Here is a 16083-nt window from a genome sequence, read left to right on the forward strand (position 1 = left end):
TGAATCTATCATTCCACTCAGTAAATGTGTTGTGTTTGCGTAGCTGAAACTTCTGTTCTTCATCCCTTACCAGCCAAGGCAAATCTACTTCTCCTCAATGAATAATTAAAAAGTTGAGCAATGTCTTCTTTGCATTTTTGCAAGTTTTAAAGTATTGTGTCTAGAATGATTTTGTTCTAATTTGTTGCAACTAAATCATACTTAATATATAATAGAGAATTGTATGATTTACAAACTGATCTTGCAAGGAGAAGCAAGTAACACACTGTTCTTGTTAACAGCTTTCTCCCTAGAAAAGAAGTACTTTAATTTTTCATTTACTACAATCATTTATAAACATAACTTAAGCATCAGAAAAAGTTCTAGGAAAGTACTGAAGTACTGATATCCATGGGTCCTCAGTGTCAGTCCATTCCACTCACATGCTGCAGTCTTTTTTGTGAGCCCCGCTTTCCAAAACCCAACCCACAAAATACACCCCATATACATTCAATTTGGTTCTGATAGTCAAGTAAAAAACTCTGCTTTTTTAGACTTTCTGTCAACCAGTATTCCCATATATATATATATATATGCATATTATATTATTATAATATATATTATTATTATTATTATATAAAATATATATTTATTATTATATATTATTATACATTAATATTATATATTAACTATATATTAATATTATATATATATATTTATATGTATATATATATACATATATATACATATATATATATATATATATATTCAGATACAGGCTCTGGTCCAGCAACTCATGAAGATCATTGCCTTATTGAATAAGACCATAGTTTATACCCTTTGAAGTTCTCCAGATAAGGATGCAATGTTTTTTCATTAGCCTAGTATCATTTCCTAATTTTAAGTTTGTTTAACTGCTTTTATAGAATAGTCATTTTGAAAAAAAAAAAAAAAAATCAAGGAAATAAACTATTAGATCACCATAGAATGACAGTTAGCAGGAAGATTCCAACCTTCCAGTACATTTTCATTTTTGCATCTTTCTACAGGAGAAAGAGTACAAGTTCTGGCCACAAAGACTCCACTTTGGTGAGACAAAGTAAACAGTATATTTCTCACAGGTGAACGCCTAACCTAAAAACTACTCTATTTGTTAGATGTATCTCTATAGATTTCTTCAGCTCTGTATTAGGCCTTGAGTGGGTAACATGTATTCGCAATCCATTTAAAACGTCAGCCATGTAAATTTGGGCTCTGTTCTTACCAAGTCAGTGTCAAGTCCCTGTTGATCTGAGGGTGGACAGAAACAGAATTCAGTGTTAATGTTTATTTGGGGAACACAGGTTATTGAGCAAATACCTACCTGTACCCTTGTCATGAAGTCCTGACTCATAATTTCATACATAACTTTTTTAAATAGGATATGACAAAAAAGCAAATGGCTTTGGAAAAAATCAGCCTTCAGAAATGCCTACTATATTTTGAGAGTATTCATGGACAGCCTGTAAGTATACCATGGAAAGATAGGTAAATTAAAACTTACTTAATTTCACTACCAAGTATTTTTGGACTCATGTATTAAATATATTTAGATTATTTTTCCATGATTAACATAATATTAGTTATTTCAAACTGATTTTCAGATATAAATTACTGCTTTATGAATTTGGTTTATATTAAAAATAAAAAATAGAAAGGCAAGTTACGAGTGGTCCTGCATCTCTCCTCATGACTAGAAGTTGCAGATTTTGACAATAAAAATGGAGAATTATATATCCACATCAGACTTGGCTCATACACACTGCAGCTGTGCTACAGCATACAAAAGATTAGAATATTTAGCAGCTGAGAAAGGTTTGCAGGGCAACATCAGAGATTAAAAAAATAAATAAATAGCCTGTCATCTGTTTTACTTTTTTTCACAGCAGCACTTAAAAATATTAATTAAATCATTTCAAGAACTCTGTATTAAAGGGTTTTCAATGCTGAATGTAGGTACAAAACAAATAATTTCCAACATCGGTGAGATAATGATTTGAAAATGTGTCTATGCAAATTCCTGGAATTCCTATTTGATGCGTAGGAATGTCTGTATTCTTATGTCTGTTTCTGCCTTGTAATTGTTATGGTAGAGGAAATGTGGAGTGGCACCAGCAAGTGTCCAAAAATATGCCAGCTCTCAAAATTACTGTGATCTGAATCTGATCTCTGTAATTAGAACAAAATTATTTTATCTTGGATAAAATAATTTTTAATAATTAATAAGCCTCTTTAGGCTTTGAATGAGAGCTGAGGGATGGAGAGAATATGTAGGAAGGGTCTGAAGAGATGACTTTTCCTAAGGAGAACAAGAAAGAAATGAGTTATTAGTGCTATATAAAAACGACTGAGACTTGAAAATCCAAAGATAGAGAAGAAAATAATAGGGCATGCTCTGTAGCATGGAGTACAGAGAGGGTTTTTCTTCCCAAGGTAGAGGCAGCTCTAACCATCTGAGAAAGAAGATGCTAATTGCGTAAGGGAAGAGATGATCAGTGATGCTAAACAGCCATGCAGCGATCTTGGATCTGCCAAACAGCTCTGACTTAAGGTCACAGAAAGCTCAGAGACAGGCAAGAATATAAAGCAGGGAAATGGAAGTTAGGAAAGATTTTTACATCTTTTGTTGTTCCCCAAAATAAGCAATCCGTAGACTGAACGTTTAGAGTTGCATACTTAAATAATCATGTATTTTAGAGGAGCAAATTTTAATATTCGTATCGATATTAATGCATTTTCCTGTGGGAAAGGGTTGGAGATTCTGTGTGCATCCTGGTCACCAAGAACAGCTGGAGAGTGAGGCCAGCAAGGTCCAGGCTCAGTGTCGAGCACAGGCTCTGTGCCCAGTTCAGAGCCGGCAAGGCCCAGGAAAGAGCATCTTGGGAAGCTCATGTTTGGTTTTAAGACATGCAGGGATGACAGCTTACAGAGACAGTGTGTGTCCAGGCAGAGGCATTCTGGTGAGGTTAGCCAACAGAACAGGTGCATCTCTGCTATCAGAGAGTTGTCCCAGGGAAGCAGAAAGAGGATTTTTCACAATGCATGAACACTGACTACTGAATACTCAAGACTTAGTACTTGAAATGTTTGACCCAGCAGGCCATGACATACCTTGCCATTTAACAAGTACCATTCCATGTCATTATCAAAAGGCTAAATTGAGTGGAATATGCTTGGCTGGGATTACAAGAAAACTACCAGAAACTTAAATCTGAGTTGTAGGTTAAGCTAAGTTTCTTTTTCAAAATCGTTTTTGTGCTGTATACTACAGTTCCCATGGAATACCTGTGGAAGCAAAATACACATCAGTATTTCTTTCTAATTATTTTCTTAGATTTACAGGAACAAATGAGGAATGTATTTATTTATTTTTTGTTTTGGAGAAGTATATTTTATTATGATTTCTCCTTAGGTAACTAAACAAGAAAAGAGTCTTATGAAGCCTCTTTACGACAGATATAGAATTATCAAGAAGCTCCTTGCAACTCCATCTTTGATCACAACAATTGTAAGTTTGAAAGAATTCATAGCCATTGTGAAGACAGTGTGCTGAATGCAGTGTTTAATTTGTACCTGTATGCCAATTTAGCAGCAACATTAACTAGTGCTATTTAAAGAATCTGCTTATTAGTTAAAACAGTGTTTATATTTCAGCTAGATCAAATGCTCTGTAAAATTCATCTTCCAACCATACCGGAGGTTGTAATATAAGGCAGCAGTTCTGGAGGCAATTGTTTCAAATCACTGGGCAAGAGATCAAAGGCTGTCAGTTTTCTACTACAGCTGATGTATGCAATATAAAATGAAACCTATCATTTTCCATAAAGCACTATACTGTCACTGTAACTATCTGCTATTTTTTTTTTTTAATCTTTTATTTAACAAGTAGCACATAAACATAACTTGTAATACTTTGATTAATAATATATAAACGTAACTTAACAGTAATGGTCTCACTGTGAGTAGAGGTGGTGGAGTTTCAAATTTGGTTGGGTTGATTTTAAAAATTATGAACTATTGTCCTGTTAGAGGTCAGTGAAGCTTTAGATTGCTTTGAAAATCTTGGTCTAAATCCTTAAACAAGTGCACACTTCATTTCAAAATTCAACTGAAGGTAACTGAAGGTGTTACTTAGTTTTTAGGAGCTTTGCTCCACAATTTCACATTTAAAACCTCATTTCAAAAACCCACATTTTCTTACGAGGCTGAAGGAAGGTGGGGAAGACAGCAATATCAATCTATTTTAGTAGTTAACATTTGTAGCTATAAAACCAAATGTAGAATGTCTACCTCCAATGCATGTTATAGACATAATTTTTGGGCTTAATAAAAGTGTTAGATGGTATTTAAGAGCAGTACAAGTTCTAGCAAGACTGCAGTGTTTGCATAAATACAGAATGCTCTTTAAATCATTTCTACTTGTAAAGGCTCATGAGTAAAAATAAAATCGATGGCTGGAGGTACTCGGAAACAAGGTCAGCTTCTGTCCTGTTTAGCCATAGTGAACAATAACCAGTAGCTCAGCAAGCCCCATGAGAGTTCTCATGAACTCTCAGGTAGAACTGGGTAGAGCTTTCAATATCTGTGATCTTTCAGTGAATACATCCAGGAAATTAACATCTAATTATTTGTGTTGTCATCCTATTAGTTGTTATATTGTAATGTAAATGACTAATTTGATAATATTTTACAAGCAGGAAGAAGAAGACTCAGATGAAGACCATTCTCAAAGCAGCCATGAGCTATCATCTGGTCCGATATCTTGCCTTCCTGTTAATGAGCATCTGTGTTACTCTCAGGAGGACAGCGAGCCTGCGTATGTTTCACCACTGGATGAAAAGAAAGTTTTCAGACAAACAGCCCTGTCTATGTCCAACTTACATGAGGCAACAATGTGAGTTCTGTCTTTTTGTCATGGATGTTTTAAAATATTTTGTAAAGAATTTGCAAATGAAGCATGATCTATACTTGCTAGATAGGAGAAATACACATTATATGTCCATGAGAGGCTACTCTATGTGTGTAAAATCTTATTCCTTGCAATGAGGGTATTTACTGGTGTCTGGATACACAGAAAAATTAACAACGCTCTCCTGCTCTCCATTAAAAACAAAACAAAAACCTCCTCCAGACTTGTATTTAAAAATTCCAGGTTGCATGAGGCAACACGTCTCAAGATGCACATGGGCTGTTATTACTAAGCTTTGAATATGCTTTCCATGACCAGGTATGTTCTCATAACATATGGGCTATTATCTTTTTCTCAGGTTTTGGTTGGTATCACTTGGATGCATACATTATAGATTGACTAGGTTCTACCAAAAATGAGAGTAAATTAAAGTTTTTTTTTTTCTTGTGTAACACAACTGTGTATGCAGCAGTGTGCTCACAAGTCATGTGAAGATATTTCTGTGTGTTGTGTTCTTAGTAAAAAGATATAGTAGGGGATATAGCAAAACAAACAGAATTATTTCGCTGCTTGAAAAAAACACAAACTTATTCTCCAAATAATACCAGCTGAAACATATCCTAAAAGAGAAAAAAAAATATTCTGGGTACCACTAGAAGTATTACTGAATCACAGTAATATTTGGTAACAGTTGCTTTTCAGATTTGGGCTTTGCTATTGACTTTGTTTTTTGAGAGAGAGAATGTAAGGAGTTTGCTGTAAGCCACTGAGCCCTGTCGAGTCCCTTAACTCCACGTAAGACTGAGCCCACTAACAAGCCTCAGTCCTGAAAAGCTTTTGCCATGTTGTCCACAGAGCTCTGCCTTCATTTTACTAGAAGGGTGATACTAACAGTAGTAAACGGGAAGGAAAACAACTGTTTAATCATGTGATTGATTGTACAAGTAGTGATAGCTGTACTTGGAGGGATATGTTAGATTGCTTGGGGGCACTGAGATGAGCACCTGCCATGGCCAACAGCAGGAGCCTGACTATTGTCCAAAACCCTGGCTTTTACAGGGATTCCTGGTGCATGGGGTTTTCATAGTCTTACCTCTGTTTTACAGGCCTGTTCTACTTGAACATCTCCGAGAAACAAGAGCAGATAAAAAAAGGCTTCGCAAGGCTCTGAGAGAGTTTGAAGAACAATTCTACAAGCAGACAGGAAGGTAAATCAACCAACTTGACAAATTCCTTCTCCTTTTCCCCTCTGGGCACCTCTGCAGACATGTTTGTTTCTACTAGAGCAGGTACTCTTAGGTGCGCAAGCCAAAGAAAGAGCAGTCTGGGACTGGGAGGTGATGGGTCTCTGTGGAGATGGCCAACTCCCTGTTAAGTTGAGGATGTGGGCATCCCTGATGGCCTTCTGGCTCTGGGGAGCTCCCCAGAATATGCCTGTACTAGACATAAACTGTGTGGCATGTCAGCACAGGATCTTCCTGAGGTGTAGAAAGTCTGCTAAACAGGCTTCCTGAAGATGTCAATCTCTAGGGACTTCACTGGGAAGTTTGGCTATCTCTAAAAGGCTGGATATAAAAAAGTAACTACTGTTTCTTTCACCCATAAATATTACTTTCCACTTTTTGGTTGTCCTCCTTCCATTATTTAACAAACCTTTGCTGAGAAGGTAGTATTCTGGTTACAGTTTTCAAAGCAATGCCTAATAACTTCCCTGTGTATTTGAGAATGAAGCAGTTACGCTTACTTGCATAGCTGAGTAGAAAGAAAATCACCTGATGTAGGAAAAGTTAATATTTAAAATCCATTTCATTTCTGTCTATGTGAGGTTGTTCTTGTTTTTTTTTTTTGGTCATGTCAAAATAACTTTACTTACCTACTGCTAGGAAAAAAAAAATATATGTATGACCCAAACCTCATTAGTTGCTGCAGAATTCATTTTAAAGACTGTTTCTCTGTTTAGTCATAGAAGTGATTGTACTTTTATTTGCTTTTAATAGGAGTCCTCTAAAAGAAGATCGTGTACCAATGGCAGAGGAATACTCTGAATACAAGCACACAAAAGCCAAAATCAGGCTTTTAGAGGTTCTCATCAGTAAGCATGATGTTTCCAAAACAATTTGAAATTAATGCAATGATGTGGTGTTATTCTCTAGCAAAACATACAAGAAACAGAACAAAAAAAAAAAGAGGCAGTTGTCTTACAGGTCTTGGTCTGCTGCACAATTATTTGACACACTGAGATTTTTTGATGCACTTTACCAATTATACAAGCTGGGATGAGCGAGGACAGCAATATACGAGAATATTAAGTGTGGGTGAGTGAACTATAGTATATATTTTTTTTCCTTTTGAAAAGCCTTGAAGTGCACTGTGAAAATGTTAGAAATTAAAAGGACATTGAAGCATGGTTGAGACTCAGTTTGACCTGTTCTTAGGTTTAAAAAGTGTGAAGAAATGCTCTCCAGGTTTCTAGTATATCTTAGTATTTGGTAATGTACCACACATTTCTTAGCAGGATTTACATGCACTGTAATTAACTATTGCTGTTGGTTCTCAAGATAAGAGTTGCCATTCAGTTCCAGTAGCTTCAAAGAAAGGTGCGTACACAAAACTAGTGCCAGGATTTGGTCTATAATTCTGAGAGTAGAGCAAAGTGATGCTGCCTATGCAAAAAAGAAAAAAAAAAAAAAAAAGAGCGAGAGAGAGAGAAAGAAGGAATTATGGCTGCCAAATGGAGACAGTGGAGATAGTGGGTTTTTTTGGTTTTTTTTTTTTAGAAATAAGAGCAAGCATTTGGCAAAATAAACAAGTAGTCTACTGGGAAGAGATAAAAACAAAGGTACTGGATGCTGTCCTTTTCACTACGGTTTACAGGACCTGGCTTGTGGTACATAAAATTCAGTAAATAGGTCAACTACATGCTAATTTTCATTTCTGTATTGAACTTTTGCACTTTATTTTGCCTGATGCTAATTTGCTTTTCTAATTACCAAAGCTTGTTTAGAAGCATGCACTTTGTAAAAATGTCAAAGTATTTCCTGTGTTATAAATTACCATATATATATATATATATAAAAGACAAGACTAGATTATTGCATTATGCTAAGATATTTTGGATAGATTAAAGTACATGTTATATAAGTGAGTGTCACAGTTATCTGATGAGGAACGCTAGACTTCTCATTTACTATAAATAAGATTATAAAAAAGATATTTTTCCATTGGAATTATGCATCTTTCTTAACTTTCAGAGTACCACACTTTGTAATATTAAGGATTTTTTTTTCACTATTTGTGATAAACCATTTGTGTTAAAAGTGAACTGTTAACAGGAGGCTTATCAACATTTTTGTACTGCAAATGAAAACCAGGGATTTGTGGAAATACCTATCCCAGACATAAAGGAAGGAAGAATGAAAACAGAAAAAGGGACTTCAGTAAGTTGAATCATGTTTAGTGTTCTGCTTTAACTGTCATTTTGTATTGACCACATAGTATAAGCAACCTGTTTTCTATCTATCTTGGTAAGAAAAAATTCATTTTATAAAGCCTATTATGTACCAACCACGTTTGTACTTCTATTGTATGTAATGGCTCAGCATGATTTTGAAGATGTACGTACCTGTCTTCAAGTAGCTTGGAGGAAAAAGTATGACAACTAAAAATTATTTTTTTTATTTCTTAGAGGTTTGTTGTTTCAGTGTACTGATTTAATAATTTGTAACTTTTATGAATCAGAATGGTCTCCTTCGTAAATCTGTTTTAATTAAAGTCATCTAGAGCAACAGGAACAGATACAGAGCTATTTGAAGTTTACAAACTACATCTTTGATAAGGGAAAATGATTTCATGACATGTATACAATTGATATTAAAATGTGATCTATATATTCTATATGATTGTATAATATTTTATACAACAGTACAAATAAAATATTTTTCTATTATATTTATTATGTCAAGACACAGTTTCTGCTTTCAGTTAGCTAATATAAATAACATAAATAACACTGTCAAACAACACGTTGGAAGTGCTGACATTTCTAGGATTTGAAATTTAAATCATGCTGCAGTTACAACCTTTCATGCTGTTTGGAGTTATCCCAGTATTTGTTCAGTAGTTAAAATGAATGCATATTTAAACACCATTTATAAGCCGTTATTTTTGTTTTGCTAAAGCAGTTTATATAGGATTTTGTTACATTTGGCAAGAAACAGAAAACATTTTTTGCAGCATCTAGGTATAAATGGTTGCCGGAAAAAAAATCCAGGACTTCTAATCATTTAAAGCATTGGGTGAACAGAAGGGAAGGAGGGAGAGAAGAAATACTAAAAACGCTATTGGAGATTTTGAAGACCCATGTTTGCTTTTGGTGACAGCGGCATGTGCATGCTTCTGACAAAAATGTCTGACTATGGAAATGGGCAACAGAGGTTTGAAGGCTCCTAAGTAACGAGGGGATTTTTAACGTCCAACACTGATATTGCAGGTCTTGCAGCTGGGATCTTTCTTTGCATTTGCAGTAGACAAGCTCATTAGTTGGTGACCAGTAATTTCTGCAACTGTGCCGAGGGAGAGATCCACAGGATCAGTGTAAATTACTTCCAGAATAACATCCTGGGCATGATGGTAAACCATTACACCATCTTCTTCATCACAGGTCAGAAATTTATTATCTTTTATATTTAGTTGAGGAAGGCGCTGCTTACAGAATTCATCTCCTGGTGATCCAACAGGGGCAATAACGAGAATGACATAGTGGTAGGCTGTGTACATGCAGTAGAAGTCTCCAAAGTACAAGTTAGTATTTGGGTTGAAGAGTTTTTCAGCTGCAATCTCAAACCTGTATCTTCCATATGGTGAATCCTGTGGCGGTTTCCCAGTGTTAAACTCGGTGTTGCAGCTAAAGAAGATGCCTTCCAACTTCCCGCTGATTGGAGAGCCATGGCTGCCACTGTTATCCTTAACAGAAGGCTGCAGAGCATTCCCATGGTGCTCTCTACAAATGAATAACTGCTATTGTTTATTGTGTAACACATTAAGAGAGTGGTAAGTTAGAACTTCATGCTGTTCAGTAACAGTACAGAAGAGACAAAGGAAAACCATTAAACTGAGACCTGTGGTAAGTGTCATGATTTTCAGACCAAGAAACTCAAGTGAAGCTAGACTCAGAAAGGGGTAGTGTAACTCCTGCTCAAGGGAAAAAAAATGCATTTCCAGTCTACCTTCTCTGTCAGCTGTGAGCTGCATCAGTATTCTATGAAAGAAGGCAAACAATAGCACAAACAAAAAAGTCCCCAAAGTACCAATAGCCTCCATTAGCTGATCTGTTCAGCTTTCCACTAAAATTCTAACAATAAACATATTTTAATTTAATCACATGTTGAAAATTGCAAGTGAATCTCAATATGCTGAACCTATTGTTAGTTGATGCATATTTTTAGCATAGGCAGTATGTAGTTCATGTAGGAAAGGTGCCAAAGTTATTTCTGAATTATGTTTCTCAGAGACATTATAGGAAGGAACATACTGTCTGATATCTGCTATTCTGTTTTTATATTATGTTTTATACATTTTTATTCTTTTACATGTATATTTTGTATTTATATTTATATCTTGTATTTATATATATATTTATATATTTTATTTATATTTTACTTTTTTTTTCCCCCAAAATGATAATTTCAGGACTAATTTTTCTACAGGTGACTTCAGTCAAAGCAGAGCTGGGCACAGTATTAATTAGGTAATTTGGTTAGGTTCCACTTTGGTTGGTATCCAGCCCCTGCAGTTACTAGTCCTAAGGTACAACAATGTACATGACTGTTTTTATTTTTTGCAAGCTGAGCTCAATTTGGTTACACTGAAAAGAAACATTCAATGTTACAAGTGAATTTTTAAACCTCTAAATCCTAAATTGCACTCAGCAGAATTAGGCTGCTAAACTTATGAGGACAATCTTAAACGCCCCACTTAGTCCTCTGTAGCACCTGAGATTTTATGTACAGCAAAGACATTCCCCAGAACTTGTGACCCATGCTTCTTTGTATGTGCTGTAGCAACAGCTTTGGCTATCTCTGCACCTGCAACCATTTAATGCCAGAAACTGAAACATTCCCTCTTTTAAGTCCTGTAAAAAAAAAAACAAAAAAAACAACCTTACCTTTAAAGACCTTTACCCTTAAAGATTGCATTTATACACATTGACAGATTAAGAAGGCATTGGGGTTGTAGAGTCTTACATCTATCTCCCTTCTCTCTTTTACTAAGCAAGTGAGAACAAGTTTTTAATCTCTCTTTTAAATTTGCGACAGCTCCAGGAAAAATGGTGCTGTCTGAGAAAAGATTTTACCTGGTTAAACTGGAGGTAGCAGTCAAAGCAAACACATTCAGTGTACAACTAACAAGGTAAGAAAGCTCTAATCAACAACACAGTAACATCTCCAATTCTGGGTATTCCCTTCCCTCCACCCTTATTTCTAGTCTTCTCAGAAGAAAATCTCTATTTATGCTTAAGTTAAAGTTCAGAGGTTTTCTGGCTATTCAAATAGTCATTGTCTCAAGCCCCATTATACAAAACATTGGGCTTTTCAGGGGAGGGGAGGAGGAGAGTGAGATACAATTGGTATATTATGACTGAAGTGAATGCTAAGGAAAAAAAATCAGCTTGAGTAACCACTCTCTCTGCAACCTGAGAAAACAGGCTTGCAGCTTTATTTCTGTGGCAAGATACTGACATCCAGTGGCCAATTATGCTAATTATAGGTCACTCTTCCCCAGGGAGCTGAGTTGCTCTATTTATTTCACTTCCAGACAAGGGAAGCAGCAGTGACGTGTGCCACGTTCAAACTCACATTTCAAATTCCTTCATTTAGGGGTAGTTGCTCATTGGCTATTGGTACTACTAGAGCCACCCCATAAGCTTTTTCAGACTTGTTTACTAGTTATGACACCACAAAGGCCACTGGAAGAAATGATACAACAAAGGAATTTTTCCTAAAAGGAAGCCTGTGATTAGGGTTTTTAATACACCATTCAGAAGCGTGCCTTGCAGGACTAACCCTTGCAATCACATTAGTACATTTTTTATCAGAAAAGACCACTGTTAGACAGTTAACAGGTATCCTAGCTTTACAGTGACCTGGCAAAACTCATCCTTTTGGCTCTTTAACTCACTAACAGAAAGACAACAAATTTAGTCTTCATTTGTATCAACCCAAGAAAGACCGTAAGAAGAGGGAGGGAAAAGATACAGTGCAATCAATTAAAGAGTCACATTTGGCAGAAAAAGGCCAAAACCACAGTTACAAATGTACCCTCAGTAGCAATTTTTAAAGCTCTGTGAACACAAAAGCGGACACATTATGATTACACAACTGAAAACAAAGCTGTAAGAGAATCAGAAACAGCACAGGAATTTCCCTTCTGTGGTATCTAGTCCTAGTCCAAGATGGCAGTAGATTTACTAGGTCCTCAGAGAACTTAAAATGCAATTAATTTGCTACCTCCATTGAATATGCAGCTCTATCAATGTGCAACAACGTAATTCTCCCAAAGCACAAAGAAAGGAGGAAACCCCATGCTCTGCAATACATAAGACAATCCTAGAATCCTGTATATACTCATGACTACAAAGAGGAACATTTCCAAGGGTGGTAGACTCTGCTTTTTGAAGGTGGACCTACAGAATATTTTGTTTCTTCACCAGTGTTTTTTTTTTTTTTAAATAGTTCTATGCAGGTACTAATGCAAATCGCACCTAAAACTGGCATTATGTAGCAAAGGAGCAGCCTCAGCACCAGTGCTGAAACAGATGTTGTCACACCACTTACCTCTCATCCACGTTCTTCTAACAAACAGCAGAAGGTTATCTCTGCATGGTGGCTGTTCTTGTACGTGAGCTTTGACTCCTCCCATTGAAATGTCGTCTTTTCTATTGCAATGGTGCTTCTGCTTGTGTGTGCAAGGTCACACTGGCTCTCCATGCAGGAATAAGGAACCTACCTCCAGCTATCCCATTTATTCATTCCAACTGAATCACAGTGTTCTCAAATTGTCTAAACATCCCTCCTCCCCACACAAACGTGATCTGTAAATTAAGGTTTGCATTACAGAGCCCAAGTTATGGCATTTGGGCACACAACTGGGGTGATTGTATGTGGAGAGCAAATACATGAGATAGATAGAACTCTTATGTACAGGCAAACACTTACTGATAGATACAATTGTGCATTCATACTATTAGACATCTCACCATGAATTTCTTAATACAATGGCAATATTTGACTACTAAACACTTATAATATCATAGGCACTTTAATGAGGCTGGAGACCCTGTGAGTACTTAAATTCCTGCTCTAAAACACAAACTTTTATTTCCTAATCAAAGTGCTGAACAAGACAAGGCAGAAGAAATTAGTTACCTTTTATTTCTCCCTTCTTCTGAACTGGCAATAGTGCACAGACATTCTGCTCCAGCTTTACCACAGCTGCCTCCATTTACTTATTTTCATTACTACCGTAATTTGCCAAACAATTTTGCATATGTTTACTTTCTTACCTGGTATAATCAAAGTATTCTTTGTGCTGATTCCGATAAAAAACAGACAATTTAAGCATACGGCCTGCAATCACTTCAGCTTTTTCCAAAAGCTGTGTTAGGTGAACTTTTGAATAATCTGAGGAAAAAAAGACAAATCTGCTAGTATAAGAGGGGAGAAAAAACACAATGCTCTTCAAAAACAACAGACATAATGAGGAACAGAGCCTAAATAACATACCTCACATCACGCAGCAGCTATCGAGCAGCTATCAAGCTCGGCATCAGTTTCCAGCAGCAGCAAGAGACAATTGGCAGGAATGTGCATACTTGATCCTCCCCACTCCTTTCCCCATGAATACTTTGCAAGCCTCTGGTAACTCTCACCTTGGGATTCCTTGTGTTAGAGGTGGTTTCCTTGTATTTGGCAAATGCAGAGGAGCTCAGAATTGCCCTCTGACTTATGTCATTTAATAAAATGCTTGCTGCAGTGTACCTGGTTGTGAGCCACACAATTAAAAAATCTTGCCTAGAACCCAGCCTAAACTACATCTCAACCAACATAGGCTTCATAGAGAGCTTCCTACAGCTCTCACCTTTCACACAGGCAGGCATGTTGACGTTGGGTGATGTTCAGCCAACAGAATACGTTTATAAATTAATGACAGGCTAAAGGTACATGTACTAGTCCTTGAGACAGAGTATTGGTGGTACTCAGGCTTTGCAGCACACAAAGAACAGCAGAATGGCTTAGGCAAGCTGTCTGTTAGGGAGCTGCCAGTATCTTTTCTCCACTGGGGCTTGCGGGCAGCAAGAGGCACACAAGTGGCCCTGCTCCACTGCAGTTCACCAATCTCCTTTCCTGGTTTGGAAGAAGCAGTGGTACAAGACACAGCAGTTCTGGGCAGCTAAGCTATTGTGGAACACAAAGGGGCACTGCAGCTGCTTCCCTCCTCTCATTAATGCATCAAACCAGAGTGCATACAAAGCCCAAAGCTAGTATTGCAGTTTCCAAATCTAACTATTAAACCTACCAAGCTACTGCACACTGGTAGATGGCTAATCCATTCATGCAGCAAAGCTAGCCTTAATTGGATACATCCTATGGTGCGTTTTTTTCTCAGCAACATTACCTGCTGTGCAAAACTCAATGATTTCACTCCACTCAGAAACAACATAATCGCCGTCAACTTGCTTTGATGCTGTCTGCACTGCTACTGTGTATTCTGTTCTTGGGCTCAAGAACCAGTGTCCACGGACCGTCATAGGCAAAGGAACAGCTTTGGCGACCAATTTAGTTGGTACATCCTGATGGGAACAAAAATAAAACAACACAACAACACAAAAAAGTCAGTACAACTACCAAATCAATCCACCACCACTCCCCAACCCTTGGGCTCTGCTATGTAAGTATTAACTACATCTCACAATCCATTGGTGCAGTGAAGTTAACAGGGCGGCCTAGGACAATGGCCTGAGGTCTGCTCTAAAAGCTACACTGGTAAGTGGCACATATGAGCTTATTTGTGGTTCCACACGAATACAGACCATTATATATAGCCCAAACACACAGTTCAGACTAAGGTCATTTATGCTTAAGCATACAAGCAGAGCATGAGGACATGTTAACTTCAGTACTACTTGGGCTCTTATTGACAAGCTTTTCTTTCAGTGCAACCAAGCAAGATTCCTCCTGCAGTCATTGAGTCCACCTATATTGCTGTTGGTATCCTCCACCTTGAACAGAGAAAATCAAACATGTTGCAGAATAACTTTGTACACTTTACATATTTCAAAATATCCTTATGCACAGGGAACGGCCAGAACAAACCGAACATATAGCTAGATGTTCTCTGCTTATCATCACACCTCTTGCTCCCCCACATTTCAGGTGTTCTGTCAACACATCCCATGATAGTGCAACATAGAAGCATACCTACTACTGTAGGTATACAGACAGGTATAGCTACTTTTTGTTGTTGAAATAGTTGGCTTCTGCAGCACCGAAACCTGCAGCTCAGACCACCAAGGGGAAGAAAAAAATGAACTGGACAATTTATACTAGAACTGTGGGTAAACACTGTGGGACTCACAGTGAAGTTGAATGACTCTACACATTGTAGCTGAGAAGCTGCGAGAGAGTGAGAGGTGTTTGTTCTTTAACATTTACCAGTAACCGCAGAACAGTAAGATGGCTTCCACGCAAAAAGTAGACATTTTAGGTAATATCCATAACTATCCACATATAAATGCTAGTCAATAGTTACCCACCTGTACATTCTAACAAAGCAGACCCTTAAGGAAAACAAAACAAAACAAACAAAAAATAAACAAAAACAAACAAATAAAACAGAAAGTAGACTCCTCCTGTTCATGATCTGTAAGCAAGACATGGAAGATTTTTTTTGAACATTTTCTATTATGGAAAAATCTCTTTTTTATTATTTTTCTTCAGTTTCTAAATGAAAAAAATAAAACTAGCAGCTTGAGATATTACAAAACTGAAATGTGATTGACTGATGATCAAGGGTAAGATTTTGTTGTTATTTTTTTTTTTAATGTTAATTTTCTTTTAAATCAAATAACAAACATCTTGGAGAAAACTTTCTATGTTAAG

General features: G+C 36.7%; 2 protein-coding genes across 21 annotated transcripts in view; one reads left to right on the forward strand and one right to left on the reverse strand.

The window, feature by feature from the left end:
* FAM13C (family with sequence similarity 13 member C) overlaps positions 1-8875 on the forward strand; it is a 133620-nt gene extending 124745 nt beyond the window's left edge. For 10 of the 15 annotated variants that reach the window (XM_072040045.1, XM_027463245.3, XM_038181646.2 and 7 more), the window contains 5 exons: positions 1400-1483; positions 3431-3526; positions 4713-4912; positions 6034-6135; positions 6925-8875. In XM_072040045.1, coding sequence (XP_071896146.1) covers positions 1400-1483; positions 3431-3526; positions 4713-4912; positions 6034-6135; positions 6925-7048 — 606 coding nt within the window. In that variant the 3' untranslated portion in view covers positions 7049-8875. The remainder of the gene's footprint in view (positions 1-1399; positions 1484-3430; positions 3527-4712; positions 4913-6033; positions 6136-6924) is intronic. The other 5 variants (XM_027463246.3, XM_027463257.3, XR_011810326.1 and 2 more) reach the window with 4 other exon arrangements.
* Positions 8861-16083, reverse strand: part of PHYHIPL (phytanoyl-CoA 2-hydroxylase interacting protein like) — a 126062-nt gene continuing 118839 nt past the window's right edge. For all 6 annotated transcript variants that reach the window (XM_072040059.1, XM_013105801.5, XM_021276824.4 and 3 more), the window contains exons 3-5: positions 14600-14774; positions 13488-13605; positions 8861-9926 (exon numbers count right to left, since the gene is read on the reverse strand). In XM_072040059.1, coding sequence (XP_071896160.1) covers positions 9392-9926; positions 13488-13605; positions 14600-14774 — 828 coding nt within the window. In that variant the 3' untranslated portion in view covers positions 8861-9391. The remainder of the gene's footprint in view (positions 9927-13487; positions 13606-14599; positions 14775-16083) is intronic.

Source organism: Anas platyrhynchos, chromosome 6, assembly GCF_047663525.1.
Source record: "Anas platyrhynchos isolate ZD024472 breed Pekin duck chromosome 6, IASCAAS_PekinDuck_T2T, whole genome shotgun sequence".
In the NCBI taxonomy this organism is placed as follows: domain Eukaryota; kingdom Metazoa; phylum Chordata; class Aves; order Anseriformes; family Anatidae; genus Anas; species Anas platyrhynchos.